This window comes from Populus euphratica, unplaced genomic scaffold (genome assembly GCF_000495115.2).
Source record: "Populus euphratica unplaced genomic scaffold, PopEup_1.0 scaffold16.1, whole genome shotgun sequence".
Classification (NCBI taxonomy): domain Eukaryota; kingdom Viridiplantae; phylum Streptophyta; class Magnoliopsida; order Malpighiales; family Salicaceae; genus Populus; species Populus euphratica.
This window is the reverse complement of record NW_011499882.1, coordinates 342,306-369,137: the sequence shown is the minus strand read 5'-3', so window position 1 is coordinate 369,137 and position 26,832 is coordinate 342,306. Positions and strand designations below refer to the sequence as shown.

Genomic DNA, 26,832 nt, shown 5'->3' with positions numbered 1-26,832 from the left:
AGTGATGTGTTTGAGACGATAACACAAAAATAAAAATATAATTTAAATATCTTATTTTTAACATGAAAATAAATAATAATTTCATTGTAATTATAATAATAATCTGATCAAGAAAAATGATTGTAGAGATAATATTAATAAAAAAAGTTATTTTGATTAAAAAATTAAAAATTATATTTTCAAATTTAATTGTTAAAACATTATTATAGTCACCCACTAACGAACTAGTCCTTCTTGATAATAGATAGTCTTCACTGTCCACCAGGGCCCATAGAAACCCCTATCAAATCCCCAAAATACCCGTCCCCAAAACTTTCCCGCGCAATTAGAAACAAACGGTGTTTGATGAGATAAATATCAGAGAAGCTGATGATAACCATCATATCATCTCTGACCTGTAGGTCCCACTCCCTCCCTCTTCCCTTTTAAAACCCACCTGTCTTCCATTACCCACAAATCAATGCCACCCTTCGAATTTGTTTCGAAAATTCACAATCTTATAACACAAGCCCTTCCTCCCTAACCTTTTATGACATTTGAGAGACTGCAGTTAGAGTTGCCTTTTCAAATTATTTTTTTTTATTTTAAAATAATTTATTTTTTTTATTTTTAACATCAAAATAATATAATAATATTATTATCATAAAGATTTAAAAGAAAAAAAATTTAAGATTTTAAAAAAGCGCTTGTTTGTAAGGGAATGCCAAACATTGTCTTAGCTCCCTCTATATAACCAGAAAAACCGCCTCCTCTCCCAATTTGCCTCACTCCTATCACCATGCCTTCGTAACATAGCCTCCCCTTCACCCCTCCTTCCCTACTCAATGGCACCAAGCACATCTCATGCTTCAGTGCTCCTCATTGCCACCATACTTGTCCTGCTCCTTGCTGCCACGCCCATCACCTGCTGGCGTCCATGGCCTCACCTAAAACCCAACAGCTCAGACCTTCTCTATGATTCCTCCAAAAAATATGAAGGGTCATCAGAATTTGTTCACCTGCGTTATCACATGGGTCCAGTCCTGACCGGGAACATAACAGTCCACACCATCTGGTACGGTAGATGGGAAAAATCCCAGAAAAAGATTATTCGAGAGTTTATCAACTCAATCTCAACCGTCAATGCACGGCCACCGTCAGTTTCTGGGTGGTGGAGAACTGTGCAACTCTACACAGACCAAACTGGAGCCAACATCTCACATACTGTCCAATTAGGACAGGAGAAAAACGACAGGTTTTATTCTCACGGGAAGTCTTTAACGAGGTTGTCTATACAGTCGGTGATCAAGAGTGCCGTCACGGCCAAATCTAAGCCGCTGCCTACCAATCCGAGGAACGGTTTGTATCTGCTGTTGACTTCCGATGATGTGTACGTTCAGGATTTTTGTGGGCAGGTTTGTGGGTTTCATTATTTTACATTTCCGTCGATCGTAGGGTACACGTTGCCTTATGCTTGGGTAGGTAACAGTGAAAAGCTGTGTCCTGGTGTGTGCGCCTATCCGTTTTCCGTGCCTAAGTATATACCTGGGTTGAAGGCACTAAAGCCACCGAACGGGGACGTGGGTGTGGATGGGATGATAAGTGTGATTGCTCATGAGATTGCGGAGCTGGCAACCAATCCATTGGTGAATGCTTGGTATGCAGGGCAGGACCCAAGCTTTCCCGTGGAAATAGCTGATTTGTGTGAGGGTATTTATGGAACTGGAGGTGGTGGGTCCTATACAGGACAAATGTTGTTGGATCATGGTGGTGCCACGTATAACATGAATGGGATCAGACGGAAGTTCTTGGTTCAGTGGGTTTGGAACCATCTCGTTAGTTACTGTACTGGCCCTAATGCCCTTGATCAGTAGTGGTATTTTCCTATTTTGACCTTGTTTAATTTCTGTAATTTGGGGTCTTATCGCTTTTTTTGGTTGGGTTTTGGATTTTGGGGTTATTAATGCATGAAGGTAGTTAAGGTTGTTCACTCTGTAATAATCTCTATTATACTATTTTTGTACACCTCTTTGCTGTCCTCTCCCATCCTTAAACTATTGTCTTTTCCCATCATTAAAATAATTTTGTAGTCTTGTTAAAGATATTTTATGATTAGATATTTATTTAGATGGCTCTAAGTCTTTATTTGTCACGTTTTTTATATATTTATAATATTTAGAGAAAATGTAGTTTTTTATTAAGTGGGATTATTTAATATTTATAATATAAGATACAATTTGAATATCATGAAATTCTTGTTTAATATTGAGAGAATTTTCTTATAATAATTCAAACGCATATAATCTGACTGAAATATATCTCGTTGTTAAAGGAATACGTAATTAGAAGCTAATCCTTTTTATAAACCTATACTTGCATTTCTTGGCGTATGGACTTAGATGGATCGGGCATCGCCGCTCATCTAAATCTCAAAACTATATTTTAGGTCTAAAAATAAAATAAGTATTAGTGATTATATGATTATTAATAATATTTTTATAAAAAAGGATATAGTAGTTGAAGCATAACCAATCGAATTTCTTATTAATGTAAATGACAATTTCAAATTGATGTTGACCTCAGGCTCGTCTTAAAGTCTCCATGAATGCCTTTCTTATATAATTATTTATTATATAATTTTATTTTAAAAAAACAATCACACTTTAATTTGCCAGCAAGTTGATTTACGAAGTTTTTAGGTACACTTTTATCGCTTTCAAAACAACCTGTGCAGTGTGCGCTTAAGGTGTTTTTCTGAAGCCAATAAGGCTCTCAAGGACCCCACTGTTTTTATCTTCTTCAAGACATGATCAAGAAACCTTTGTTGGGATTTGAGCTATAAGGCTGTGATATGATGTATGGTACTATATTTTCCTTCTTTTCCACGACAATTTTAGATGCTTTTTTCCTTCTCTTTTCCTGAGATATCATCATGTACTGAAAGCATGCAATTAGCCATCAATGTATATCATGGAAATACCGGCTGTAGGGATGTTTTTGTAATAAATTTGAGATGATTCTGATATATTAATATTACAAATAAATTTAAAAAAATAAAAAAAAGTTGTTTTAAAGTTTTTTTAGATAAAAAATATTAAAAAGTAATTTTTATTATATCCCAACCATGCATTAAGTACATGTTTGGGAAGAATGATTTGAATTTTTTTTTTTTATGTTTAATATCAATAAATTAAAATCATTAAAAAAAATAAATTATATATTTTTTCAAGACTAATATATTTTCAAAAAAATCTAATAACAAAATTTACTACACTGTCAAACAAGGTATAAGCGTGACAAAAGATGTCCGGTGGAATCAATTTTTTTATTTTTTATACTGAACACTTTTGATACCATGTTGGGTGTAGAAGAACCTCTTATCATATTACCCAAATGGTGACTTTAGAAAATGAATTTTCTTTTAAAAAACATTAAATTAACAGTTTTAAACTATGAAAATTGCTTAAAAATATTTTAAAAATTATCAATTTGATATTTTATATATATAAAAACAATTAAACAATAATATCAAACGGTGTTTTCCAACTTATAAACGATAAACCTATTTTTTCTTTGTTTTTTGTTGTCAAAAGGATGATAAACCTAAATGGAAGCCAAATTCATTGCATGAGATGAAGGATCGGTGCTTAGGGTTGGTTAGCCTATCTGGGCCATTTGCACTCTACGTGCATCCATAGAATCCACCAACAAATGGGTGTCTGTGTCACGGACGGCTAAGAGAGGTCAAGTCTCAACAGGCAACAATTCTCTAAATCTAAATAATTAACCCTTTATTTTATTTTATTTTTTTCATTTAAAACTAAACAGAGCACCACCACATTAAGTGGAGCCTAAAAATTGATGCTTAAGCTTTCAACAAGGTTTCTTATCTTCTCATGATTAAAAAAAAAGCGATTTTTTGTTTAAAATAAGGATAAATATGTAAAATAAACTTTATTATTTTTAAAATAAAAAATACATGAGACATGTCATCTTAATCTCTAATCAAACGCTATGTGTAAAATCTTAGAAATTGATTTTTATAACTGCTTGAAAATATATTAATTTTTACTTCAGGGTACATTTTAAAATTATGTTTCACTTTTTAAGAAATTAATATGATATTTTTTTAGTTTTTTTTTATAATTTTTGATATGATAATATTAAAATTATTTATTTTAAAAAATATATTAATATATTTTCAAATAAAAAATACATTTTAAAAACAATCACAGTACATTACCAAACTTTAATCATGTGAAAAACCTCACAAAAGAATTATTTAATTAACTACTCCATAGTCTATACCAAGGGGGTAGGGGGACTGTCATTCCTATGTTCAATTCACCATTTTTTTAATAGCTAGACAAAGCAGCAACAAGATTCAATTTCGGGAACCAGCTGGATTTGGTTTGAAGTGCCATCAATTTGCAGGAAAAAAAACAAATTTTTTTCTTTCAAATGAAACAAGTTACTTTGACTTCGGTGGGGATTTGTAGCTTCTGAGAGTAGGTAAGGTTCGATAATAAAGTCATGCTAAAGCACAAAAGAAGAAATAAAAAATTTAGCAAAACACCATCTTTATCCTAATTATCAAAAGAAAATTTTACGTTAATCAGATTCCTTGAAACATAATTAGCTAGTGATGGCAAAACTCATCGATATCTAGTAGTCAGCACTCAGGCAGCGGTGGAAAAGTAGTTGCCGTGCCTGAACCCTTGATCTTTGACCTACAAGCACAAAAGTCATGCCTCCTGTCTCACACAATCTATTTTTTTTTCAAAAAAACACAGGCCTAAGCAAAGCATCCTGAGATCTAATTACGCATTCCTATTAGTTCATCACCATGCTTTAACGAGCGTTGGACTATACTATAAGGATTATATCTATGCCAATGGTGCTCGCGATGGTTTGTTGAGTGCTGGACTGTACAGTAAGGATTAAAAGCCAATTTGTCTACGTGGGAAAGCTTTTTTCAAACCACAAAATATAAAAAATGATGTCTCTTGGCCCGAGACGTAGACGAACGCACAAGCTGGCACTAAACCGGTGTTAGTGGCGCCCGCTCCAATAGAACCCACTAATGTATGTGGGTCATGGACGGTTTAGAAGGGGTAGACGATCGAGACAGAGACACGGCTGACTCTGGGTGGCTGCAGTCCTCCAAAGATTGAGTAATCACATCTTTATCCAGTATGAGTGAGGTTCAATAGTAGTTACCTCTTCCTTGGCAGTTTTTAGCATGTCTACGAATTGTTTTTTAGGCTTGCGCTGTGTTTAATTCATCTGTCAAGTAAGCTGATTCTTTACCTAAACGAGGAGCTATCATCCTGCTGTTGTAACATTGCTTCGACATTAGCTGTATTCTGAACCACGCCAGAAAGAGGGCAATGATGTTTACAGCAGCTAGCTGCTTGTTCTAAATCTTGAGGTTGAGGGCAAGCTTGTAGTTACTATCTCTCCCTTTCCCTCCATCCTGTAATATTGGCTAAAAACAAGCATGTCACAGTCAATATCACTATAAAGGAATAAATGATGATAAAAAAGAAGGAAAAGGAAAAGAGAAAAGGGAAAAGAAAACAAATTCCCTGAAGGCTGTCCATATCATAGTCCAGCTCTTTTGATTTCCATGTAATAAATTCTAAACAACCAATAAAAAGAAGGGAAAAGAAATGAAGAAAAGCCATAAAGAACTTTGGTGCAAATTGATTATAGCATTAAAATGAAAGGCGGTGTAAAGAAAGGGCAGGTAATAATGAGGAGAGTGGGAGGGGAGGGGCCTCTGAGGATCATGTCATCTATTTTTTACACAAATTTGTTGTGGAAGTGACACAAAGAGAGCTAGCAATTAAGGATTGAAAATCTGAAACCAACTAATACGCAGAGAACTAATGATTCGATGGCCCATTAAGGATTCCCCTGAGATCTACTCGAGGGACACCAGATGCATGATCTTCAAGTACCTATTATAGAGCTGTCGAGATTCATGACGTTCTTACAGTATCTACTGCATAAATCTTCAGTGCAAGGAGGCGAACAAAATAGGGCCATCATGTAGCCGAAGCATGTCTACAAACTCTTTAATCATGAGCACACTGCAAGGATATTAGCCCCATCTGGTAGATTGTATATGCAAAATTAAACCATAATCATAACATGGAATTCCCAGTTCATAAATTTCACCTAATTCCCTTTGTTGCCTTCAACCTGAATTGATCTTTCCCTTTTACTGCTATATAGTACTAATTGATCTTTACTGCAATGAAGAAACTATCTCTATTAGCTAGAATTGATCCTCACAACCTTGTTTCCTTGATGATTTATTGAGACTAAGAAGGGAAATATAAACATTCAAGATAGATCATACTTGAGTTTTTTAGAAAAATAAATATCTTTCGTAGTTATTTTTTTCATTCAATTTAAGAATTTTACTTTTTTTATTCAATATTATTAAACTCTTTTAGTTTTTCTATTTTAAAAGAATATTTTTTCTATTTAGTATTATTATGATTTTGTATATTTTTCATAGTTTTTTTTTATTCATTCAATTTTACTCTTTGATTTTTTATTCAATATCAATATTAAACGGGTCATGTGTAAGTCGTTTTCTTAAGACGTGTAATTGTTAAGGTGAAGCCTAAGAAAACCTAGAAACATCAAATAAACTTTATGATAAAAACTTTATTTGGTTTCATTTCATTAAATTGATCGGTTTTAGCGCTATTATTTAAACAATTTTGTATTATAAAGATTATTGATATTTAAAACTTTTCAGCTCAAGAGTACTTCTCTCTACCGCTTAGTATCATTGTTTTTGGAATCAGAGAAACTTTAATTTCCCTATGCCTATGTTTGAAGTTAAACCACATTTTAAATTTCTAGCATTTTCTGATATCTTGTAATGCCGAGACCTCTCAATCGGACCGCCAATGTCGTGGCCGGCTATAAAGAATCAGTATTCCGATGATGTTCTTAACATTCACCCTACTTGTTTCAAGGAAACTATCAATCAGAAGCCGGTCCAAACGCAACCGACAGGTCAAGCCTTGAAAATGGAACTACAAGCATTGATTCATAATGCTGGCAACACTATATACCATAGGGAAATGATAATTAAATTTCACAACTCTAATGCTAGACAATGTGAAAAGCAGCAGAATATGACATGCAGAGAGGCACTCAAAGAACCATCTGCAGGTGGCTATATTAATGCCCTTGGAGAAAGATAACTCTTTCTATCGTTTGATCATGCGTCTTCAGCAATTCATTAAAGATATGTCGAAATACTGCCCAAGGAAACAGCATTCAACGATCACTCATTGTGTGTAGATTGCTCCTAATTTAACATGGAAACAATAGTTTGTGTTCGCAAATTATCAGTTTAGGTCTTCAACATTCTCATTCTGCAGATTCTTCAAAACTCCACATGCAACCGTTCCCGCCACAAACAAGCCAACTACAGGGATGAAAGATGGGTATAGACTCTTCACTACAAATTCATCCCATTCTTCTGGCAGCATGCCTGTTGAAGGAAAATGCCGAGTTATTGTTATTATTATTATTATTATTATTTTCCATAGGAGTTAATTAAGGGTTGATATGCATAAATAATACGAGTAATGACTAAATATAAAAACAAAATAGTCATTTGCAAAAGTGAACTACGTACCTTTACATAACCGTGTCAATACTGTTAGACTACTAGAGAGTAGAGTGATGAAAAACCATTTTTGTGGCCTCACCTTACTTGTTAGAACTTAAATTATTGAGGTGAAATAATTATTTTACATTCTATCAAAGTATTGATAACCTAATTATGAGTTCAAATTTTCAGTCTGTACAAATTTTTGAATTTTCAACTGAAAAAATGTATTAAAAAATAATATAAAATTATTTTTAATATCTTCTTTCATCATACCTTACGTTTTTTAATTGAATACTAGAAAAGGTTAAGCATTCTTTGTTGATGTCTTTTAAAGTGGCACCGATTCTTGAAGAATTCGGTGAGGCCAAGGGGAATGTATGGCTGCCCTGCGGGCACCAATTTTCCTAGGTTGAGTCAAAAAAAGAAAAAGAAAAAAACTAAAAGGAATTTGTACATCAAGATATTTTTTATTGTGAATCATAATAATAAAATGATTGTTTTATTATTCTTAAAAAAAATTATTTAATTAGCTATTAGAGGTAAAATAATATTTTTTACATTATTTATTTGTTATTATTATATTTATTGGAGATAAATTGATCTTTTTACATTTTAGATGCATGATGATTTAAATATCCTTAAAAGTAAAATAAAAATAAAAATGAGGTTCATATGCTTTTCAATCTTTTATTATTTTGATAGGATAATATAATAGTTAAATTATTTTTAAAAGCAAAAAAAAATAAAAATTCCAAGAATGTGCATAGTAAGTTAGAGGCGTATGTAATTTTTGAATAGTGTATATTACCCCTTTTATTGGTTAAACACCGTCTTATGTGATGATACTGGATGCATAACAATGTCTTTTCTAAGTGGTTAGAAGCGTGTATAAGGTGAAGAATCGATAAGGAATGATGGAGTTTTTTTCTCCTTTCCTCAATCTTTTCTCTTCTTTTATCTTTTCCGACCTGTGTTTTTTAAAAAATTAATTTTATTTTTGTTAATTTTATTTATGTTTTGAATCTTTTTGATGCATTGATCTTAAAAATAATTTTTAAAAAATAAATAAAAATTATTTTGATGCATTTTAAAATGAAAAACACTTTAAAAAACAACTGTAACCACACTCCCAAACAAGTCATTAAGATATTGGATTGAGATGATTTTTTAACATGATATCAAGTTTTGATAATTAGGCGATCACAAATTCAATTTATTTATTTTTAATTATCTTATTTAATTTTTATATCCAATTTGATATTTATTCTTTTAATTGTTATTTTTTATATTGTTTTTGTGATTTATTTAATTTATCAATTTAGTTCCTTATTCTTTTCTTTCATTTAGCTTTTATAAAATTTGTTCTTATTGTTTTGATTGGTATTTGTTTTATATTTTATATTTTTTTGATGATTAGAAATTTTATTTCATGATTTTTTGTGTTTATATTTTATAGAGTAATTACAGTCTCGTGATCCATATCACATGTTTTAAAATTAGACTAATTAAACTTTTGTTTGATATATATATATATATATATATATATTTGTTTTCAATTTCATCATTCTATATTATATTATTGGGTCTTGAACTTTGTGATTTTTTTTTATGAACTTTCCAAGAGATTATCTTGATATTATATCTCAGGTTATAGGAGTTAATTGAGTCAACCCAAGTTGATTCAATTTTTTAATTTTTTTTAAATTAATTTTTTTCATGTTTATATTTTATCATTTTTGTTTGCTTGAGAGTTGGTCTTCATTGTTGGTTTTTTTTTTTTATCTTTTTTTAAAATTGATATTTGTTTTTAGTTTTTCTTTCAATGTTTGTTTTTCTGATAATTCAGCAATAAGTGGTTTTTTACTTATCTTTTTATGATGCTTTTTTATTTTATTTAATTTTTGCTTTGTTAAGAAATAAGATTGTTGAGACATTTTAAATTATTTTTTAATTAAATTATTAACTAAACCAAAAGTATTTAACTCATTTGAATCAATGATTTAGATTCTATTTTTTTTAAAACAAAATCATTATCTAGACATCCTTTTATTATATTAGATAAAATTCAACCAAACCGGTGGCATGATGAAGACCATCTATCTATTAAACTCTCTCTTTTTCTCTCTCTTTTCTATCTAGTAATTTTTAAAGTTCAAGTGCCTAATGAACCACCTATTTTTTATTTTTATTTTTATCAACCGTAGTGAAACAAACTCCTAAAGCCATAATTGCATGCCGAGGCAGCAATTAAAGAAGTTGTTGCAAAACAAGCTTCCTTGTCAAAGAAATAAATTCCCTTCACCTTAAAGGCTCCCTCTTATGGAGGACTAGCATCATCATTTGGTTATGAACTAGTAATGCATTGCCGAAGTATTTTTTTATAAAAAATAAAAAAAATAAAAAAATATAATATATAATAGTCATCTTAATATTTTTTTATTTTTGATAATTTAATTGTAGAATATTAATTTCATCTCAATATTCAAATTTAAAACTATTATGGATTATATTATTAACAAAAAAAAATCTTTATATTACATTCATAATAAAAATGAATTTATGATACTAACCAAATATGAAAATAATAATAAAAAATTTAAATTGTTAAAAAGTGCTTGTGTATAAAAAATGTATTATTGTTGAAGTTTCTTTAGTAAAAAAATTGTGAAAAAACTTGTAAAAAAAAACCGTGGAGAACATTTAAAATATATTTTTCAAACTTAGTACAAATTCTAGAAACTAAAAAAATAGTTTTTTAGTATTTTGAATATATAGAGAAATATTATATTTAAATAATAAATTTTAATTTTCTTTTTTCCAAATCTAATGTTCCAGAAAATTGAAATACGAGGTTAATTTCCAAATCTAAGAATTCAATTAATTAGACCCAATTCACGACAAAATCTAATCTAATCTCGAAATTCTGCAAAGCTTTTAAGCGAAATTTGACATTTCTGTCATCTTTCAGTTCATCAAAATTTAACAGAACTCAAAAACTAAAATCTTAATTTTTTTTTTGACTTACCTGAAGCAGCAAGCACAATGTCCTCCACAAGAATGATCCCACCAAGTGCTAACCAGGCAAGAATAAAAGCATTCTCATTTCTACTCATTGCTTTAAATGTATCCTCATATTCTTGTCTTATATATCCTGGCTTTTCAACTGGAGTCCTCCAAACGATCGATGCTCTCCCTCTTCTATTGCGTTTTCGTTTCTTTTTACTCCAACTCCCACTTGTTTTGCTTGAAGTTGCTGCTGCAGATGATTGCGAGCCAAACCCTCGACCAGGTGAGACTGTGGTGGGTTTTTTATTAGGTGGGGTTGGATTAGTGGTGGGGTTTTTGGCTTTGATTTTGAGTTTGTTGGGTTTTCTTAATGGCAAGAGAAGGAGACGATGGGAGGGTTTTTTGAAGAGAGAAGAAGATAGGGAAGGGTGGATCTGTAGCGCCATTTCCAGTTAAAAATATGGTGTTTTAGTTCATGTCCTAACTGCCTTGCAGCTTCTTGGTTATGCAAATATTGTCATTCCTAGCAATTGCGTTAGACTCCCCAGTTATACTTTTCTTGCCCCTTTTCTCAAAATCAAGCACCGAAATCCTCTAGGGTTAGCTCGGGTAGAGATGAGCAGGCTTGCTTTTCATCAGAGGATTACGTAAAACAGATATTCGACGACAAATGACATATTGAAATCCAGCGTAAATGCTTGGCTAGGCAAGGAAAATAATGGGAGTATTTTACAAAAATGGAAATATTTGAATGTTATTTCCTTTTCCTCCATGGGACACCGTTCATAGTATCTGTTCAAAAAACTATCTCATCCATCTTTTCTTGTCAACTCCATGCATCATCCCTCCTAACAGATGACAGGAAGGTTGAATGGAGGAGAGATGAGATGATATGTCTTCCTTTTTTATCTCTCAACTCAATCCATCATCCTAAACAAGTAACTAAGCTAATTCCTTCCCCCCCCACCCCCCAAAAATAAAAAAAAAATATTTATGCTATAATTATATTTGGAAGAAAAAAGACTTAAATATATTTCTTTAAATAATAGAGGTAGAATGAACATGAATTAACAAGTAAAAAAGTAAAAGTTAATTTTGATTTAAGTTCAAAAGATTTCTAACAAAACATATTCATAACTATTCTTTAGTTTCTTCTATCATCTCGAAATAACAGCGAAATCACCCCCTGTTTATTAGTAAAAAACAATGATTCCGAGAGATCATTTAAAAACCAGTTTTTATTGAAAATCTAAATAAATAATTTTAAGAATCTCAATGATTTAAATTCAAGAGAAAAAAATTTATTTCTTTACCCACAACTTCCCTTTCCATATTCATTTATTTCCTTTTTATTTTGGAAAAAACATGCCTTTTTTTAATTAATAATATATAATTTTAAATAAGAACTTATCATAATCTAAAAAATAAGTTTTAATAAATAAAAACATGTCTCTATAATTTTTATATGATTATATGAAAAAATAAATCTCAATCTTATTTGGAAAGTATGGCATAATTAGATTATTTTTAAAATATCATTGTAAATATTCTATTTAAATAGAATTTTATTTTAAAACTCCAAAAAAAAGAGTGAGAAGCTAAGAGAATGAAGCTGCATGTATGGGCTTGAAACTTGAAAGGATGATCTAAGCACATCTTATATATATAGAAAAAGTAGTAAATGACACGTAAAGATGATTAATCTAATCTTCAACTATCTTCAATAATCAAATTTTAACTTTCTCTTATAAATACTTGAAAAAAAACATCATAGAGACTTCCTTCTACCATATTTAATCACAAAAAAACATATCAAAATCATATAAAATCAAAATATAATTAGAGTATCACTTACGGGAGATGACAGATGTTATGGAAGAAACCTTAACGAGGATTCCTGTTTTAGCTTTTGTTAATTTATTTATCTTAATTTCAGTATCCGGTTATGTTAGTGGAGTCCCTAGAAACCTTAACGAGGATTCCTGTTTTAGCTTTTGTTAATTTATTTATCTTAATTTCAGTATCCGGTTATGTTAGTGGAGTCCCTAGAAACCTTAACGAGGATTCCTTTTTTAGCTTTTGTTAATTTATTTATCTTAATTTCAGTATCCGGTTATGTTAGTGGAAACCCTGCTGTTCTTTAAGTTTGTTCAGCCTGAAACACTCATAGCAGGCAGTAATTTCTTCGGGAACCTAATAGTGTTCCAGGAGAGAGAAACTTCATGTGCTTAACACACAAAAGTCCAACGATCATGGTGTCTTGGTGATACAGGATATTCAGACGTTTCGATCTTTCACTGCTCTTAATTATCTTTTGGAAGGCTTCAAAGAAAAGGTTCTAATCATGCAGGTAAAATGAAAAAGACTACAAATTTGCGTTTTTCTTTTCCTTTCTTTCCTAGCACAGCTTGATAGTCCGATCGAAATGCTGTGAATATGCTACTGATTGATCTCTCTGCTGTAGGGACTGAGAGATCCTATCTCTGACTCCCGAGTCCGAAGTGGCTAGCTATGCTTAAAGAGCTTTGTCCTGGGGCTGTCATCAGGGAACTGGATGCTGGTAACTTTGGCTCTCTGTCAGCAAGTTGATGCTTATTTCTAATATTTTCTGTACAGTATCCAGTGATTTAAAAAAAAAAAATAGATTAGAGAATTTTTGTGATTTTTCAATGGGCAATACATGATATTTTCTTTTCTTGTATATCTGTATCAGTAGTTGCATATAGCGCTTATTAGATAATATAATCAAAGATAAGCAGGCCATAAATAACAATCAAGATCCACAATTCTCTCCATCAAGTAGTTGAACATTGTGAAAAATCCAGCAATCCATCCATTATTCTGTATTTCTTTTTACTTAGAATCAGAAGATTTTTCACAAGATCATGAAGAAGACCTTTGTTTTTGTCCTATGTTTTGTTTTACTTGCCCCTCTATTTGGTTCAAGAGCAGATTGTGTTTCGTTTAAAGATCTAAATGCGAGGACTGTTCTGATCAAGATGCCTTTTGCTTTTCTGCATGTGTCCCTGATGTTCATGGGCCTACTTCTGGAAGATGCATTCTAGTTAAAGGCACTGGTTGAGTGCGTTGTGAATGTGAGATTCCTTGCTGAGACACAATACCCTTTCCAACTCTCACTTTCTATGCACGGTAAGATGTTCGGCATTTCACGTTTCTAATTCAAACTTCGATGTGAATCTTCAAAACACATTTCTTTGACTTAATTTCTAGTCAGTTTGTTCGCGCTGTGTTTTGCTCCGATCACATATTCAATACTATTGAAAACTCTTTCTCCAACCTTATTAAACAATGCTAAAATATATAAATTTTTAAACCATAATTGCAAAAGTTACTTCAATGCCAAACACACTTGGTATCAGTTAATGGAATTATGGAGAGTCAAAATTCGTAAATGAGTTCTTTTATGGCACCTCTTGGCCCTGCACTGTGTCTTGGTTTCATATCTGCAATGCGAGCAATAAATATGAGGACAAAAAACAAACCGGCATGCTGGATTTTTGTCAGAGTTTAGATATTCATCTGCTGCTGTGTGCTCAATGGAGTTATTGTGGTTTGTACAGTTGGATGCTTTAGGAGGGAAAAATATTTGAGCAAGAACAATTGATACATAACCTTGGTTTTTGAAAATGTTACAAGATTCCAAAATACATGAAAACTGTAAAGGAAAAAACAGGACTACAAAGAAACCAAGAAAAGGAAATAAAAAAAAAACCCTCAAAATTCAATCTTGAACATAAACTAGAATGGTACAAAGGGACTGACGAAAACAACAATTATTCACACCACTAGTCAGATTCGATCCGACTCTGCAAAATCATAGCCCACTTGAAAAAGAGAGCAATCCCTGCAACAAACTCACGAAGACCTTCTGTGTCACAAAGAAAATATTGCTGCAACAATGCCCACTCCGAAGAACACAACATCATTAAGAACAGTTAAGCTTACTGCTCCAGAATTATCCTCAGGAGCGTCTGGACTCTCTGCAGCTTTAGACCTCTTCTTTGGTTTTTCAGGTGCTGGTGCTGGAGTAGGAGGTTTAGGTGTAAAAATATCAACAGGAAGGAGCACCTTGTCAACCTGATAAACAGCTAGCTGGTTATCAGTGTATATAGTGCCAGATACGCTTGTATTGGTAAGTCCTGTGGTTATATTCACTGAGTTACCTGTGGTGGTTACATTAAGCTCTAACCTGCCACCTGATCCTGCCTGTGTGGTCAAAGGGTTGCTCACTGTCTGGAATTGGGAACTTGATAGATATTGTGGGATAATGTGAAACTGCACTAACTCAGCCTTTTCTTGATCGTTTAGGGAGTTGAGGGTGCCTGATTTCAGGCTCGAAAAGGCGTTGTCACTAGGTGCAAAGATGGTTATAGCATTGTTTGTGTTGTTGAGTTGGCCATTTAATGTGACATCCTCCTGAGTGGCTTTCAAAAGCCGGATAAACACGCTGAACTGACCACCTTTTTCTAGTATTTTGGTGACATTGGCTGGACCAGGTGGTCCTGGGGCTGCAGCTGGTGACTGAGCTAGGGTTGGGGGGCAATGAAGAAGAAAGGATAGAATAAGTGAAAATGAGAACAGAAATTGTGGCACCATTTTAGTAGTTTTGTATAAAATGGCCTGTATTGCTACTGACTACAAGTGTTTGACGCCTAGAGTGGAAAGGAAGAGGGTTTTTATAATTCTGGTGGTCGAAGATTAGAATTAGGTGTAATGTACAATTTTAGTTTCAAAACCTTAGCTGTTAATACCTTATCTTACTTCAAAAGATAGAGGGAAATCAGTGGAGAGAGAGGAATGAACACTGTTGCACCAACTAGATTGCTTGAAAAAACAGAAAACAGGAAAGAAGTAGCTAGTGGGCGTGTGAGCAAACGAAGAAGTGCATCATTTCCTTTGCTTTTACCTGTAAATGTATTTTGGGTAATCCTTGATAATATTGCTTTGCTTGCCACAATCTTAAGAAAGATTGATGGTGGCATGGTGTACCGACCTCATCAATGTTATCCTCTGACCAGAAATTACATGTTCTCTACAACTCTTATTGCATCATGTGGGTTCACTCTCCGCTGACTTGTATATATGTTTTTTCCTGTTCACCTTCCTTCTTTTGGTAATCTAAACATGAAGACTACACAGAGGTTAACTGTAGGCAAACACAATCAGGTCTGCAGATGAAAACTGATTTTATCATGTTGATTTTCTTTTAACTCCATTTCAGCTTAATTTTTTCATTTTATTCTGTAGAATATGTTAGCCTAAGTTAGTGAATGTACTGAATTTATGCGGGCTGAATTCTTGATAGATTTTGTAATTGAAGTTTTCGGTGACCAGTGCATTTTTCGGGAAACTCTGTTGGTGGTATGTTCCTGTTCTAATTTCTCCTTTTACTTGTCTAAAACCTCATCCGCTTAACTCATCATCAGTTGCTGTTCTTCAACACTCCTCTAATTGTTCTTGATCTCTATCTTCAGGCTATCTTGTAACTCTTGCTGCGTTCTTCGGCCCGCTTTAGCTCACTCTGAGAGTCTGACATCCTTGTCAAAAATTCTGGGGATGTTGTTCCAGCACACACTTTGATGCAAATGCCTTTCTTGACTTGGTATCTATCGGGATGTTTTCTTTGCACACTTGTCAGTGTCCTCCAGGTTGACTCTTCGGGCTCTGTTATTTCTGTTCAGGGATCTTGACGTTTGCTGGCAATCTAAAGATGTTCCCGGTGATGCACAAGGATTTTTCAGAAACTTATTTTAACGATGGCCCAAGTCCCGGAAGGGTCTGCAAATGGCCTGAATCCGGTCTTGATGACCCAAACTTTTTAGCCTGGATTCAAAGTGCCGGGAGACCTAGCAATCGAACTGCAATCCAGCTGCAAGTATTCATCTATTTCCACAATCGGTCTTCCTGTTCGCATCCAAATGTTGCTCTAATTCGCTTGCCAATGAAATGCTAAGAGCTCTATCCTTGTTTCAAGCTAAGCATGCCCTGATCTGACTCTATTCACATCAGCTTAACATGCATGAAATTCTGATCCTACAGTGCTGTTGGTACTGGAAATTATTTTCATTTCTGATCTCTCACTTCCTCTTAATCAATTCTTGGACGGCAGTAGCAGCCCCCACTCTTATCTTGATTGCCCGGTTGGGATTGCTCCCTTACAATTCTGATTGATTTCACCTCTTTCAGGAATGAAAATATGAAAAATCCCATCTCCAATTCCAAGTCCAAATTTACCAAACTCCAAAAGCATTATCTTGGGATAACTTTGATGATCATATGTGAAGTAACAAATTAATAACCTTCGCATCTGATTGAAATTTCAGGCCACTATCCACACGATGAGCAACCGGAAGAAGTAAATTCTATATTTCCACAACGGATAGTGGCGATAAAAAGTAAAATTACTTCTCGATGCTGCTGTTCATAGTTTGTAGATAGCTGCTTTCCATGAAGGAGACACATTCTTTCCATCACTACATTCCAATCTCACAAGAACTCTCTTCAACGCTGCAATGGTTGTAAAAGCAGGGGTTTGAAAAATGCATTTAAGAGAAATTTAGCCTTCTTTTTAGGGAGTACATGATTCTTAATACAATTCTCAATACGAGAGCCGTAAATTCTACAAGTATGTAAATTTGATTTTGAATAAAATTAAAATGCCAATTCTCATTGTTACATAATTAAAATTCTATTTCCATTAAATTAGTTTATTTATTAGTTAGATTTTGTTATATAATTAAAATTCTTAATCACGAGACTGAGAATAATATATAGTTATTTTTAAAATATTGTCTTTTAAAAATAAATAAAAATTATATTGTTAACGCATATTTTCTTATTTTTTAAACTCCAGCTTCCCAGACTATATTATTTTTCTAATTAAATTTTCAAGAGTGTTATTTCTATAATATTTTTTTTAAAGAAGTTAACCAAAAAAAAAAAAAACTAGAATATCATAAGTACTTGGAGGCGGTAAATATACACCCAGAGAGAGTTTCAGCGAATTGTAATTGTGAATAGTAATTAATTCCTCAAAAGAAACTAGAAGAGTCATATTGAAAATTTTAAACTATAGGGATAGAATTAAGATATCGGTGAATCTATAGGGCTAAATATAAAGTTTACCTGTTGAAAAGGAAAACTATATTTTAGCTATTATAAATTTATCATTGTTTCACTTATACCCTTATAGATTAAAATGTTTCAATGTTACTCATATAGTTTTTAACAGTTTCAATTTTATCCTTTACAATAACTAAAGCTATTTTTTATTTTTTTATTATTATAGTTTTTCTCACTTTTCACTCATTTTTTACTCTAAGTTCATGTTTATTTTACAATATGTTACAAAAAAATAAAAATAAAAAACCCTCCAAACATAAATTATTTAATGGTTAAAATTAAAACTAGAATTTTCAAAAAACTATGAAAGCAACATTGAAAAATTTTAAAATATAAGGACAATAGTGTAACATTAATAAAACTATAGTGGGAAAACTGAAATTTACATAAAAAACTTTGCGGCAAGCACGTTTCGAAGCAGAAAATTAACAGAACCTTCCCTTCATCGTCGTGTCGCCCTCTACGTTCCATTTCCCGCGAAAACCTCTCCTGTCTACCCCTCCCATCTCTCTATCCATATGTTTTCCCTCTTTGTATCCTCTCTCTTTCTCTCTCTAACATTCTCACTCTACACTCACAATGCAATGAAGAACCTGATCAATTCAATCAGTACCGATTTACATCCATGTCGACAAACGATCACGAAGATCCTTCATCGTCGTCAAAAACGATGCCGTCTCCTTCTCCGTCAACTCTCAATCCCTCCTCCTCTCCTTCCTCTTTCAAACTCCGAAAAATCCCTCCCATTCCAATCCGCCGAATCCAGAAACCTGACGCTTCATTGAACGACACCGAATCAATCAACAATGACGACGGCACCGATACATATTACGATAGTAGAAATGACGGTAAGGAGATATTGGAGGAGAGAAATTGTAAAACGGAAAAGAATTCGCCGATAATTATGGCGTCAGCGCTCGGGTTGAATCATATCAGAACACGATCCCTCCCTGTTCCTTCTCCGCTTAGGTTTTCGTCGTCTGTTGGTGCGCCGTCGTATTTAGAGAATGCTCAGGTTAATAATAAGGAGGGTAAAACTGACGTCGAAACGAGGCTTGCTGGAGGTAATTAATTACTTTTGTTTTGTTTTGTTTTTTTTTCTTTTCATATATGATTAATTGAGACATCAATTTTTATTTTGGATGACTTTTTTATGTGTGGGACCCACGCTTGCTGTTTTTTCTCTAACAAATTTGGATTAATAAAGGGATTAAGCTGTATTGTGTTTGCTAGCGGAGGATTTTTGATTGTTTTGCACAGGTTATATTCAAGTATGAATTTTTTAAATTATTTTTGAGTTGTTTTTTTAATTTTTTATGTAAACAAAATGCATGAGGTTATGTTCGATATGATTTGTATAGATTGATTTAAATTGATTTTTAACCTTTTGACTTGTAAAAAACTCTTCAATATGTTTAATTAGAAATAATTCTTGCTTTATTTAATCAAAATCTAAAATTTTTAACTTTAGACTTTGTTAATTCTATCTTATAATACATCTTTTATTCAAAAAAAAAAGTTAATTGAAGTGATTTTTATTTAATATACTTCTAATGTAAAAAGCTTCAACTCATTCAAAAATAAAAATTTTAAACTTTTGATTTATGATTATGGATTTTATCTTATATTACAAGGGTATATCTTATATTACAAAAGTATTTAAGAGTGATAAATGTTTTTTTTCTAAGTATTTTTTGTTTGTATATGAATTAAAATAATATTTTTTATTTTTTAAAATTTATTTTTGATATTAGTACATTAAAATGATTAAAAAACACTAAAAAATTTTAATTTAAAGAAAAAAATATTAAATTTCGATGAAAAACAGGTTTAACCTCAATAGCAAATAGAGAATATTTTTTTTGTAAAAAAAAGTTGATTCAAGTTATTTTTATCAAATATACTTCTAATTTAAAATTATTTTATCTTAGAAAAGTGATAGATTTATAAATAACTTGTTACAACATTAAGTTAAAATGAAATTAGGTTAAAGTTACTCAAAATAACTTTTTTTGAAAAATAGATAAAGTATAAGTTAGAATCCACAAGTTAAAAGTTAAGAATTTTAACTTTTGTTTTAATCAAAATTTTGACTCAATTTTGTAAAAAAAATTGATTTAAATCAAAAGTTATATATAATTAAATATATTTATGGCTTTTTAATGAGTCAAATGTTAAAAAAACTAACTTAAATTCATATCAAATGGAATTTTATTTATGAAAAACAACATTTCAATTATAATTCGAAGAAAATCACTTTTCTTATGTCATGCCAATTGGACTCTAAATATGTTTGATTTGAAGTAATTTTTATGTAAATTAAAAATTTATCATAAAACTGAGTCAAGATTTAAATTTAATCAAAAGTTCAATATTTTACCAATGATTTATTCGATCTTATGTTACCTTCATTCTTCAAGTTATTTGAAGTTATTTTTGTCAAATATGCTTTTCATTTTGCTCGTTTTTATCGTAATTTATTTATGAAAAACTATTTTTTAGATTATGATTCAAAGTCAAAATTATTTTTCATAAATCATGTCAACTATACTCGTAATTTTGTTTTTGTTATTATTTTTTAATGCAGGGGAAAAGGTTTCGTGGAGTCATTCAAAACCACGGAGAACTCATTCGCAACTCAATCCAGCAATGGAGGTAATGAATTTGTTAGTTATAGCTTGACATGTGTAATAAGTTTGTGTACATGTTATTGTTAAGTAGATTAGCTAAATGAATTTTTTTTTTTTTCTTTTTGGGGTAGGGCAATCAGGCAGCATTTTTTGCAAAGGAAATCCAGTCTCCACGTTTTCAAGCTATATTGCGTCTTACAAGTGGAAGGATGAAGAAGCCAGACGTTAAGAGCTTCTCTCACGAGCTTAATTCCAAAGGAGTTAGGCCTTTTCCAGTTTGGAAGTCCCGCGCATTTGGTCACATGGAGGTACATTGGTGTTCTGCTCTCTATTACTACTTTGTTTTTGTTTTCATTTGTTGTCCATTTGTCTTCCTTTGAAATTTTGATTGTTTGATAAAAAAAATCTCATCCATGACATTACTAGGAAGTTATGGTGGTAATAAGGACGAAATTCATCAGGTTAAAGGAGGAAGTTGATTGTGATTTAGGTATATTTGCTGGGGATTTGGTGGGTATACTTGAAAAGACCTCGGATGCTCACCCTGAATGGAGAGAGAGTTTGGAGGACTTATTGGTTGTAGCTAGACAATGTGCTAAGATGTCATCTAATGAATTTTGGGTGAAATGTGAGAGTATCGTCCTGAACCTAGATGATAAACGTCAAGAGCTTCCAATGGGGATTGTCAAACAAGCACACACTCGGCTTTTATTTATCCTCACTCGATGCACTAGGCTTGTGCAGTTTCAAAAGGAGAATGGTTATGATGAAGACAAAATTCTGGGTATTCATCAATTTAGTGATCTTGGAGTTTATCCAGAACAGATTATAGAAATTGTGCAGCAGGACTTTAGTGGTCCATTGGTGGGGTGGAAGAAAGCGAATGAGAAGCAGAGAAAGAAATTCCATAGTCATGAACAAGACAGTCAGTTTATTAAGCAAGATCATCTAGATCAAACTTTGGACGTTGGCACGGCAAAAAGTTTTGATTCAACTGGAAGTAGTTTTAAGATGTCATCTTGGAAAAAACTTCCATCCGCTGCTGAGAAAAATCGGAAGGGTTCTGATCTTGTTCAAACACCTTCAAAGGATAAATCAGAACCACTTCAAAATAAGGATGATTATTCTGAAAATCTTGAAACTCCAGAGCATCCTCTATCCCCAGGAACAAACAGAGTTTCTTGGGGTCTCTTGGGGGAACAACACAATGTTGCATATGAAAATTCCATGATATGCCGGATCTGTGAGGTTGAAATACCTATTGTACATGTAGAGGAACACTCTCTGATTTGTACTATTGCTGACAGATGTGACTTGAAAGGCTTTGGTGTAAATGAAAGACTTGAAAGAGTTGCGGAAACTCTCGAAAAGATACTGGACTCATGGTCACCAAAAAGCACACCAAAAAGCACTCCAAAAGGCTGTGATACTCCAAGAGGAAGTCCTGAGGTTGAAAGACTGCCTGCATCAGGTATACATGAAGTATCAGATGGGTTATCAACAAAACGAAACAGCTTCTCCTCTCACTGCTCTGAAGAGATGCTTGATGTCGTCCCTGATACTTTGGTGATGGAAGTTCTCAACGCTTTTCCAGGAATTTCAAGCGAAGCATGTTCCACTCTGACAACAGATGTAGACAAAAAAACCTCATCAGGAGAAAGCTTGACACCACGAACACCATTATTAACGCCAAGGACTAGCCAAATAGGATTGCTATTGAGTGGACAGAGGACAATAGCAGAGCTTGAGAATTCCCATCAGGTATGTAATTGTGTTATATTGTTGTTCTTTATAATTCACCTTGGTTTAGGATTTATCTTCCTGCGAACCTATTTTGGATATCTTTGTCAGTTTGGTACCTGCCGTTATCTTTTTCAATCGTTGCCTTGCTCTTTTTTGTCCTTCTCATTTAATAGATTAGTGGAATAAAGATTCTCATTCAACTTCTTGCTTAAGCTTGTTCCATCCTTTCCAGGCTAGTAGTAGTGTTTCTTTCTTTCTTTTATTTATTTAATTTTTTTTGCCATTTTTTCCTGCAATTACTATATATTCAAAATTTCAAATTTGACTACTTGGTTCCTACCACGTGGTTTACAAATAAACCCTTAAATACATTTAGGAATTTATCTTTCTCAACACTGAAAAAATAGTTACATAACCTGGTTTAAGCAGTTTCCTATCCATAAAGATTTCAACAATTTGGCAATTTGGATTTTCTGCAGTTTCCTTGATGCTTGATTAAAAAAACTTCCTTGATGTAAATTGCATTATGGATGCATGTTATGACAAGAAAGCATTTAAATTAACTGTTTTTGTCATAGTCTAGGGCATACAGCCTACAGAGCCCGTTGATGTTCTTACGACCGTAACTCTAGTCTCTTTAACCTGTATTTTGCAGTGACATCCTTCACTAATTTCTAGGATGTTTGAGCAGTCGATTGTTGTGCTCTTTCTTGAGTTGTATACCTTTGATTTCTCCCTTTCAATAATAGCCAGTAAAAAATGCAAATGCAGATAATTTTGGTGTCATAAGCGGTAGTAGGTCATAATTCCATGTCACCTGCAGTTAAATGTACCTGTCTTTAAACGTAAGTCAATCTGAATACTTATGTTTCTGTCACTTAACTACTTCTTTTTTTACCAACATGAATGATTCCTGTACTACATTACTTCATTCCAGGTTGGGAAATTTAGCACATGATGAAATTTCGGTGAAGTTGGTTATTTGACTAACTGTTGTTATTCTATTGAACTCTTTGTTTTTATTTTCTTAATTTTACTGTTTCATGACAGGTAAGCAAGCTACTGGATATTGCTCGTTCTGTTGTAAGTCTAAGTGGCAACTATAGTGCATTACAGAGCATGCTGGACCTTGTACAAGACGTAAAATATGCCATTCAGGATAGGAAGGTGGATGCCCTCATTGTAGAGACTTTTGGAAGACGCATAGAGAAATTACTTCAGTAAGTCAGTTTCCAAGTCTTAGCCTTGTTGTCAATATGAAACTTTTCAGGAGGTTTTATTTGTAATAATTCAACTGAGCATCTTATTCTATAACTAAAAGAACCCAACTTTCAGCTTAGTTGCTTCATCTTTTGTTTGTGTTCTAGCTGTTGTTTTGTTTGGACTGTATTAATTGTTTCTGATTTTAACTTATTAATTACTCAAGAGCCCTCAAAAAAATTGATGGAGAATTAACGCATAGAAACAAATTTGCAATAGTTATTTTCATGCCATGTGTTGATTTCTTAAAAAATGTCATCTCTTGAGACATATTCAACAATTGATTAAATTACTTATCATTAGCATCTTTTGAAATAATTTGTCCATTTATTTTTGATAATTTAGAAACTAATTAAATAATTTTAGTAATGGAATGAGTAAAAAATAACCAATAACAACCATCACTTTAATGATGTTTATCGATTGCTTCACCAGTGAAAATTTTATTGTGTCTTTCTTTATTTTCTATTTTATTATTTTTTTTTTTGAATCTACAGGGAGAAATGTGTGCTTCTCTGTAAACAAATAGATGATGGGAAATCAGATCCATCAAATCATATGGCTGATGAAGATAGTTCAGAGGAAAATGATGCAGTTCGAAGTTTGCGTACAAGTCCTATTAATATGTCTTCTAAAGACCGAACTTCTATAGAGGATTTTGAAATAATAAAACCAATCAGTAGAGGGGCATTTGGAAGGGTTTTCCTTGCCAGAAAAAGAGCTACCGGTGATTTGTTTGCTATAAAGGTTAGCATCTAACAACAGCATGAAAATGGCTGTCATAAATATATAAATGCATAGAACATGCTTTCTTAATCTTTATGATTGAACATGTGTATTTGACTATTCTTAATCCCTATTCTCATAGGCATTGCATACCCACATTTCGTTCAAGAACATTGCAAATTCTGGTTCAATGAAAAGTCTATTTAGTCACATGGTTTTTATACATTTATCTTTGAAGCACCTAATTTATGTAAGATGAGAATAGGGATTAGATAGGGTATAGAAAGTTAGAGGGACGGATGGTAATATGTCTGATTCATGCGTAACTCTCCACCACCAAGATGGAAGGTTGGATGATAGGCTGTTCCAGCAAAGAGTTGCTGGAGAAAAGGTTTCAGTTGAGAGAAGCTGGCTGAATAGCAATGCTTTATGAGAATAAAGTACTATATTCTTTTCTTTTATAGCTACATTGATTTCTAGACCAAATTGCAATGCTTTTTGATATAATGGGCTTTCATCTTTGGCGGCTATTTCTTTCATTCCCTTATTTTGTATTTCTCATCCTTTTTCCTCTTTAGAAAACACATGTATTTCCGGTTCTTCCTTTCCCCTTGAATCGCTTTCGTTATTTCTTTATTACCTTTGTTTATCATTAGATCTGCACTCCTAACCAATTTGGAAAGACACGTGCTTAGTGAATTATAACAAAGGGATCATATATGTAGCTTAATTTGTTAATATTTTCCATCTTGGATTTTTGTGATTTTCCAATTTTTTTGTGAACATGAATGGTCATTGTAGGAAGTCTAATGGTGATTTACCACACTTCTGCTCGTCAGCCTCTTGCTTCTCTGGGAAAACCCAGCTATGCTGGTGAAATTGAATACTGAAAAATTAATTTGAGTTGTTGTCAAATTACCATTACAACTATTCACTACTGCATGCCAGCCCGCATGTAAGTGATATGCTTGTTTCTAAGCTTGTGAGAGTTATATGTCTGTGGACTTGATGTAATGATTATATACTGAATATTTATTCCAGGTCTTAAAGAAGGCTGACATGATCCGTAAAAATGCAGTTCAAAGTGTTTTGGAAGATCGTTGCATCATCATAACAGTCAGCAATCCTTTTGTGGTGAGCATGCGTCATAATTCATATACCCAGTTTATGGGTGTATTGCATGTAAACATGCCACTCTAATGCATGTATATGTGGTTGTACAGGTTCGATTTTTCTACTCCTTCACATGCAGGGAAAATTTGTATCTGGTCATGGAATATCTAAACGGTGGAGATCTGTACTCTTTATTGAGAAACTTGGGCTGCTTGGATGAAGACATGGCCCGTATGTATATTGCAGAAGTTGTAAGGGCTTTTTTGCGTACTTGTTCCTGTGGCCTTTTTTTCGTTGACATATCAAGTGATAAAACTTTCTAACAAATGGTACAAATAGTTGGTTTTCTATTTCCCAGGTTCTTGCTTTGGAGTATTTGCATTCTTCAAATGTCATTCATAGAGACCTGAAGCCTGACAATTTGTTGATTAGTCAAGATGGTCACATCAAGGTTGATATTTTTAAATTTTCAGTTCTTTTATTATTTCTTATCACCTAGGTCGAAAAGGAAACATCTTCTAATGTCTTTTGTGTCTGTCTTCATGCAAAGCACATGTGTGTGCTCTCTCATCTCTATATTAGAGAAACCCATGAGCGTGCATGTTGAGAATCTTTTTTGGTTCATTGATTTATTTAGAAATGCTGAATAAAGACCTGTCTACGAATTCTACCTCCCAGAACTTACACTCCATTAGGACCATAACTGGGTATTGAAAACTTGTATGTTTTGGCAAAACTATATTGTTCTGGAATTTTATTGTGCATTAAGTTTTAGGTTCCATATATGCTGGAAGATTATTGGATTGTAATATAAGAAGATTGCTGTATGGATTCCAAAATAATAGCCGTATGTCACTGCTAACGAGAGATCCATAGACAGACCTAAGGTAACGAGAATTTTATTATGTGGCATGATGAAGTGCGGGACAAATTTTCAAGTTGATCTGGAAGAGTAAAATGGAATTGCCGAATACTGTCATAACTGATGTTAGTTTTCAAGGGATAATGTACTGGAGTCTTGGATTAAGGTTAGTGGTATATAGTATGTTTGATAGAATAGGCATGCAGCAGACCAGATGAGAACTATTTCTCTTCATGCTAGGTCCAGTATTAAAATCTTTTTAGTTTGGATACAATTATTATCTACTAAATTGAGTCTCATTGGATCATTATTGCATATAGTTACTCAATTTGACCAGTTTGTCTTTCTACAATTCTTCTTTTTGTACTTTCAATAGAATATTTAATTGTAGTTCTATATTTTACAGCAAAACATCAAAAAACAATGTTTTCATTATTTAGAGTAGAGTGTTTAATTGGTTTTATATGTATGAGAAACTCTCACTGTGCTTTAAAAGATGTTGCATGCTGCATTTAATTATTTCTACTTGTTGTCATGTTTTTGAACTTGGCATAATGTTTTTTGACACCAAAAGTATCTGTTCTGCTACAGTTGACAGATTTTGGGCTATCAAAAGTTGGTCTTATCAACAGTACAGATGATTTGTCTGTTCCGTTAGCCAGCAGTTCTGGTTTTCTTGATGATGATGAACTGAAAAGTCAATCTTCATCCAAGAGTGAAGAGCG

General features: G+C 32.8%; 4 protein-coding genes across 5 annotated transcripts in view; 2 read left to right on the top strand and 2 right to left on the bottom strand.

Annotated features, from left to right (window-relative positions):
- Positions 1-667: 667 nt before the first annotated feature.
- LOC105129552 (protein EXORDIUM-like 3) lies at positions 668-2,052 on the top strand. Its single transcript, XM_011031666.1, has one exon. The coding sequence runs from the start codon at positions 825-827 to the stop codon at positions 1,851-1,853; it is 1,029 nt and encodes a 342-aa protein (XP_011029968.1). The 5' UTR covers positions 668-824; the 3' UTR covers positions 1,854-2,052.
- Positions 2,053-7,310: 5,258 nt separating this feature from the next.
- On the bottom strand, positions 7,311-11,357 carry LOC105129551 (protein LOW PSII ACCUMULATION 2, chloroplastic-like). The gene is made up of 2 exons (XM_011031665.1): positions 10,650-11,357; positions 7,311-7,501 (listed from the first exon to the last, which is right to left on the bottom strand). The coding sequence occupies exons 1-2, from the start codon at positions 11,074-11,076 to the stop codon at positions 7,356-7,358; spliced, it is 573 nt and encodes a 190-aa protein (XP_011029967.1). The 5' UTR covers positions 11,077-11,357; the 3' UTR covers positions 7,311-7,355.
- Positions 11,358-14,236: 2,879 nt separating this feature from the next.
- LOC105129549 (fasciclin-like arabinogalactan protein 12) lies at positions 14,237-15,562 on the bottom strand. The gene has a single exon (XM_011031664.1). The coding sequence runs from the start codon at positions 15,245-15,247 to the stop codon at positions 14,525-14,527; it is 723 nt and encodes a 240-aa protein (XP_011029966.1). The 5' UTR covers positions 15,248-15,562; the 3' UTR covers positions 14,237-14,524.
- A 2,595-nt stretch (positions 15,563-18,157) lies between these two features.
- Positions 18,158-26,832, top strand: part of LOC105129548 (probable serine/threonine protein kinase IRE) — a 12,356-nt gene continuing 3,681 nt past the window's right edge. For both annotated transcript variants that reach the window (XM_011031663.1, XM_011031662.1), the window contains exons 1-10: positions 18,158-18,837; positions 20,361-20,428; positions 20,535-20,711; positions 20,830-22,164; positions 23,197-23,366; positions 23,904-24,153; positions 25,174-25,266; positions 25,356-25,496; positions 25,604-25,696; positions 26,699-26,826. In XM_011031663.1, the coding sequence (XP_011029965.1) occupies positions 18,399-18,837; positions 20,361-20,428; positions 20,535-20,711; positions 20,830-22,164; positions 23,197-23,366; positions 23,904-24,153; positions 25,174-25,266; positions 25,356-25,496; positions 25,604-25,696; positions 26,699-26,826 (2,894 nt within the window). In that variant the 5' untranslated portion in view covers positions 18,158-18,398. The remainder of the gene's footprint in view (positions 18,838-20,360; positions 20,429-20,534; positions 20,712-20,829; positions 22,165-23,196; positions 23,367-23,903; positions 24,154-25,173; positions 25,267-25,355; positions 25,497-25,603; positions 25,697-26,698; positions 26,827-26,832) is intronic.

Coding starts and splice junctions, on each gene's coding strand:
- LOC105129549 (XM_011031664.1), bottom strand. CDS start 15,247: ATGGTGCCACAATTTCTGTTCTCATTTTCACTTATTCTATCCTTTCTT.
- LOC105129551 (XM_011031665.1), bottom strand. CDS start 11,076: ATGGCGCTACAGATCCACCCTTCCCTATCTTCTTCTCTCTTCAAAAAA. Junction 7,502..10,649: donor CATTGTGCTTGCTGCTTCAG/GTAAGTCAAAAA, acceptor TTCCTTCAACAG/GCATGCTGCCAGAAGAATGG.
- LOC105129552 (XM_011031666.1), top strand. CDS start 825: ATGGCACCAAGCACATCTCATGCTTCAGTGCTCCTCATTGCCACCATA.